Below are 6,000 nucleotides of genomic sequence, written 5' to 3'. Positions count from 1 at the left end.
TGTTTCCCATACATTGATTTATTTGTGGCGACCCGCCACAATATCAAAACTGACCGCCACAAATAGATTTTCTAAAAGGCTTTGACTTCGTTGAAAAAATATGAGCACTGCACATTTCAAAATCGAAACGCAGCGCGGGTGTTTTTATATCACTGCATCTCTGAAGGAAACGACTGTCTTCAGAACATTTTCGATGTCATTTTCATTTCGTCTTGCCTGTAATGCCTGATAAAGCAGCGTTTGTGAGTGGAGCTCTGCTTTGTGTACATCCTTTACGAGGGAAACCTCTATCTCTGCCGCTCCAAAAGCACCTCCTGCTGGCAGAGAATTAATTTGCATTTTCAATAAACCCGTCTGATTTACGTCACAAACATATTTTGGTTGTTATCAGAAATAATCTACTCTAGAAGGACTTGTTGTCATTGATTATTTGCGGAAGTCTACTGGAAGTTAAGTTTGGGCTACAAAAGCGCACATGCACAGCAGTGACTCAGGCTCATAACTTAAAATTAAAGCGTTTCTCAAACCATTAGGCATATTTTAGGGAAATAAATCAGTGTAAAACTGGTGGTTTTAGCCCTGTTGAGTCACATCAGTGTTCAAATGACTGACATGATCAGCTCAGCCAAAGCTTTTAAGTGCAAACTACCACTGATCTGTCTCCAACTTCACTGCCATGCCATGTTTTCGATTTGAGTGCAGAAACAGAATTTGATTGAATTTCAAGCTGGATACACTGGCAGAGTTTTGTAGCATTTTAGTACTTCAGGACTAAGAGTGTCATTATTATAGAAAGCATCCACAGTTATTTTAATTTGTAATAATATTTCACAATATTACTGTTTTTATTGTAAATGCACATTGCCTTGGTGAGCATACGAGACTTTTTTCAGAAACATAAAAAAAAACATCCTTGCGCTTTTGAAATACATACCATACCAAAATCCACCCATGTAAGGCAGAAAAATGTTTTACTGTCTCAGACTATAAGATAAAACATTTAAAAAGTTTAAAAATAAAATAGAAATTTTCCAGCTGCAATAATTATATTTGTATACAGAAACATTTGTAAAAGAGACCTGTTTGATGTTATCAAACCTTAACAAAACAACTAAAAACACTTGATAAATATACAACATGAAAAAGTTGTAATGCAAATGTATTCAAAATGTACATAAGATTTCTACACAGTTTAGGCTGAGTACAAAATCAGACCAAGAATCCAAGCTATCTGATTATTATAAACAGAATTAACCTGATGTTCCCAGGCTGGGTAAACTGGGATTAATCCAGTAAGAAATTTTGAAAATCTTTGCAAAAACTGGGTTATTATATGTCAATTAATATAGGGTGAAACCAGATACAATGGGACACTTTTAATAGTCTCATTCTCACAGTCCTGTAATGGCCCAATTGACCTGGATTCACCCTATCTATGGCCTCTCTCATTTACTGAAATGGGCAATGAGGTCCCAAAGATGTAATCCCAGTGTCTGAAGTAAGGGGCGAAGTTCCCTTTAAAGTGCTGATGGTGGGCCAGGTGGTACGGTGCCCCGCCAAAGCACGGCAACAACCGATGCAGGGACCAAGGAAAGTCATATCCACAGTGATCCTCCACAGCCAACCAGGTGTTAACCAGATGGAAAAGGATTTCACTAAAAGGGTGGCAGCCCACAAGCATGGCACTTATAAATGCAAGGGTTTGTAGAGACAGCAGTTCAGAAATACTGGAGTCTTGAGCTGCCAGAGCAAAAGTGTCCCTGTTCTGATGGTGAATGTGGTGGACGTTGTGGTACAGCCAGGGAGTTCTGGGAAAAATACAGACATTTGATGTAGTTATATATAATAATATTATATATAATATAAATATGAATTCAAATATTTAATATAAATAGATACATAAATGATGCATAAATATGGGCCTTGCTAAAGTTACAAGTGGAGACAACAAGAGTGAGATGTGATAATGACATCAACAGATTATGAAAGAGGAATGGATGTGTGTTTTTTCTATATGAAAATTTTGTGGTGTGTTCCTTATATTTGTGAATCTAAATTTATAAAGTAGTTGGAGTCATGGCACTGCTAATGCACATGCTTCTAGCATATACAGAGATTTTTTTGCTCATGGCGATGGCGTTTGTAATCTGGCCAGATCCATGCTTTACGTGTCTTGTCTACTCTGAAACCTATATAAACTATACTAGACACTACACAACTACACATTGAACTACACTAGCAGGTGAGTAGATTCGGTATCTCATTTTCAGGTCAGCTTTTGGAATTTCCATACGATCTGCAATTTGACCGAAAAGAAACATTAAAACTCTCTGGGACAATTTTCACCAAAGATTCTCTGCTCCTGGTTCATTTAAATCACTTTTGGCATTTCATAATATCTCACATATTTATGACAATATAAGCCTTACAGAACAGAAAACATGAGATTATTTATTTGTTTCATAGCAATTTCATAGCATTTGTTTGTCATGTTTCATTTTCATCTGGTGTTAAAGGTTTCATTTTTGAGTTATTTTCCACCATAGCTATTTTTCTAAAATCTGGTGAAATTATTATTATTATTAGGTTATATAAAAGCAATATTATTATATTGAAATAATACATTAAATTAAAATTAGGCAATTACATTTATTACATTATAATTACATTTTAATTATTAATTTAATAATCCTATATAATTATAATGTAAAAATATCCATAAGTATCTTTGTTTTTTTGTTTGTTTGTTTTTTCAAATAGGGCCATAGGGCTTTTAAGGATGCGCTAATGACCCTGTTGTTCTTAATAAGCCCACTAAGCTAAGAACACATTAAAGCAATATGAAAAGCATTAACTGTGCTCGAACCCAATCTTTTTTTCTCATAAACTATACCCACTTATGTGTGTCTTCAGGCGAAAACTACATTTTTATTTTATTTTTTACAAAATGTGAAACGTCAAATTTGATTCATATACATACAAAAATATGTATTTTTCAAAGCTGTAGCCTAAAGGCCAAGCTAAAAGTCTGTATCTGTTCAAATTTGTCCTATGAAGACAGACTAAACACTTTTTGAAAATAAATAATTTGTGTTTATTCGGATATTCTTGAGAATGCCAGCCGGTTCCAATAGCCTACCAGTGTAGATTAGCGTTTAATTTAATAAAACATGTTAAAAATGACAATAAATGATTATAAGATTTAAAACTTTGTCATTCAAAGTTTCAAAGCTCCACACGTGTAATGTTGGAAGCTCCACATTCTGACATGTGAGATGTGTGATGCTTACTTGTGAATGGTGTAATGACAAAAGAAGAAGAGCGTATCGAATATGAGCATGCACGATACACATTCCCTGAAGGCATGGAAACAAGACGGTGCTCTCTCCGGGAAATGCGTGCGCCGTACCGACAGAAACAGCGCAGTTAACGGTAAAACGCCAACCACGTATTTCCATAAAATTCGAGTAGCACATCGAAACCACTGATGCAAGCCAACGACTTCACGGCATATCCTGTACTTATGGAGCCATCCCACGTATGGACTGAACACATCCAGAAGCATGAAGGGAGCAGAGAAGATGAGATGAGTGCTAAAAGCTGCGCACACGCTTATGTGGGGTGACATGAGGAGCACATGATGTTCCGCATATATGAAGTCCCAAATCCACTGAAGAAGTGCATCGCCTCCGAAAATCAGTAAGAAGAGAACAATCATCCTTGTGGACTATTGTTGTTTCTGCATAACCGCTAATAAAGCTGCAGCAGCGATGATGTCCTCCAGATTTTGGTGCAAACGGTGTGAATATTACTTTCATTCTGACGCAGCTAAAGTACAAGCTGCGGGAATGTGAACTCGAGCCACAACGGTGAAAACTGCTCTCCTCCCACACCAACTTAAAGGCAGAGTAAGCGATTTCTGGTAGCCAATGTTGATATTTGAAATCACCAAAACAAACATGCCCCTACCCCAAAAGGGTCTTGCCCCTATTTTGATAGCTCCGCCCCACACATACATACGCAACCCAGGCAACGATTAGTTCTGTGAAACAAAGCTCCTTGAGTTCTCTCCAGCGCTGGAAAGCTGATCCGATATTTACACGGGTCCTACTTCTTGCCTTATCGTTCCGCAGACGTTTTCCTCTTTTGTTTTTTATCCGCCATCTCTATCTTTCTGTCACTCAGCTCGGCTAATGTCCGTCCCATGCACTGAAAGCTCTCTCCTCCACATCACGAGTAGACACGCCCCTTATTGCTGATTGGCTACAAGTTTGTTTTGCTATTCGGCCCGAATCAGTTTTCTAAAGTGTTTTTGAAATATCACATACCCTGCCTTTAATATGAGCAGCATTGGATCTTGATCTTCTAGCGAAATGATGCCACTTAATTAATGTGCTTAATAACATTATGTAGGCCTACACAAAGTAACAGGGAATATTGTGTCTAAAATGTAAATTACTCAATATTAAATTACAGTGATTATTAAGTAAATAATGAACTGTTATATAAAACATTATCACTTTGGGGAAACCATTTAAACAGTCACACTGTCTGCTTTTAATTCAATGAAAGCTGATTATAAAGTTACCAAATGTTAAAGGATAAAGCCCAAAATGAAAACGTTATCATCCTCATGTCATTCCAAAACTGTATGACTTTCTTTCTTCTGCGGAACGTAACAGCTTTTGAGAAATGTAATAGTTTTGAGTAATGCCTCAGTGTTTAGTTCATACGGAAGTCAATGGCAGCTAAAACAGTTCAGAATATATTTGTTTGTGTTGCACAGAAGAATGAAATTCATACAGGTTTGGACGAAATGAGGGTAAGTAAATGATAACCAAACTTGTAATTTTTGGATAAACTGTCCTGTTTCTGGTCTTAGAAAACACTGGTAGAATATGCATCGTTTAATGATTTTTCATACTTTATTAATTAATTAATTAATTAATTAATTATTATTTACTTCAGCTCTGTCTTTATTTATATTGTATTCATTATACCTTTAATTATTGTTTGTAGCTGGAGATCCTAAAAATGTATGTGAAACAATGTGTGTCATACCTTTTCAAATAAATGCATCAAATAATTAAACATTTTCACTAATATCAACCACATATGACAGTTTCCTTATTAACAGCATCTGCATATGTTTTGTGTGGAGCTCATACTGTATTGAGACCTGGTGACCGTGGGAACACAATAATACTCTCTTGCTCCTTCTTTGTTACTAAGCCACCAGCAACAGAGATCAGATGCCAAATTTAAATATCTTTCAAATTGTCAGTTCTTTATTTTTGTAGAAGGCAAGGCTCTCACTTCAGCAGAGAAGGAGCATAAATGCCTCACTATATTAGCTTTTCATTTACAAAACATGCTAAGCACACAGCTTGTTTTTTGTTTTGTTTTTATACGCCAGGTGCAGTCCAAGACTGCTTTGGCAGTCATTAGTTTGTATTGGTATATTTGTGAAAATAACAGGAAGAATGGATCACTAATTCGAACGTCCTCTATCCGAGTGCTTCCAATTCATTACTCACCCACACACTGAGAGAGAAAAATGACTCATTTCCCAGAACACAGTACTGACTTCCAATATAATGATTTAAAAAAAATAGTATCTAATATTTGATTCATTTTGTAATATTCTATTCCAGGCTTACCTGGTTTTGGATTTGATGCCTCTCATTCACTCAGTGATCTCAGAGGCACATTTTGATGAATGTATTATGAAGTTGGTTCTTGAACTATTCAATTCTATTTGGTTTCCTTTATTTTTTTAATCACATTTTTTAATCACATTAAAACATGCTGTTTTAAAGAACTGAATAGACAGACAAATAAAAACAAGAATCAATCATTGATGATAAAATTCAACATCCCAGACAATAATGATAAAGAATAATAATGTTTTAAGTACTGATTTAAAACCAGACAAAAAAGGGGCAGACCTAACATGAAATGGGAGACTGTTCCACAAACTTGGGGCCAAAACAACCACAA

At 35.9% G+C, this 6,000-nt stretch overlaps 1 protein-coding gene across 1 annotated transcript; it reads right to left on the bottom strand.

The window, feature by feature from the left end:
* Positions 1–1,429: 1,429 nt before the first annotated feature.
* LOC107718661 (cholesterol 25-hydroxylase-like protein) lies at positions 1,430–3,726 on the bottom strand. Its single transcript, XM_016525853.1, has 2 exons — positions 3,291–3,726; positions 1,430–1,808 (listed from the first exon to the last, which is right to left on the bottom strand). Exons 1-2 carry the CDS (start codon positions 3,716–3,718, stop codon positions 1,430–1,432), a joined length of 807 nt encoding a protein of 268 aa, XP_016381339.1. The 5' UTR covers positions 3,719–3,726.
* Between the last annotated feature and the right edge of the window lie 2,274 nt (positions 3,727–6,000).

Source organism: Sinocyclocheilus rhinocerous, unplaced genomic scaffold (genome assembly GCF_001515625.1).
Source record: "Sinocyclocheilus rhinocerous isolate Xijiao unplaced genomic scaffold, SAMN03320098_v1.1 scaffold873, whole genome shotgun sequence".
Lineage (NCBI taxonomy): Eukaryota > Metazoa > Chordata > Actinopteri > Cypriniformes > Cyprinidae > Sinocyclocheilus > Sinocyclocheilus rhinocerous.
The sequence above is the reverse complement of the archived record's forward strand: the minus strand, read 5'-3'. Positions and strand labels throughout refer to the sequence as shown.

Excerpts from the sequence above, each read along its gene's own strand:
- LOC107718661 (XM_016525853.1), bottom strand. The coding sequence starts at position 3,718 with ATGATTGTTCTCTTCTTACTGATTTTCGGAGGCGATGCACTTCTTCAG. Across the intron at positions 1,809-3,290 it reads TGTCATTACACCATTCACAA|AACTCCCTGGCTGTACCACA; the intron begins GTAAGCATCACA and ends TATTTTTCCCAG.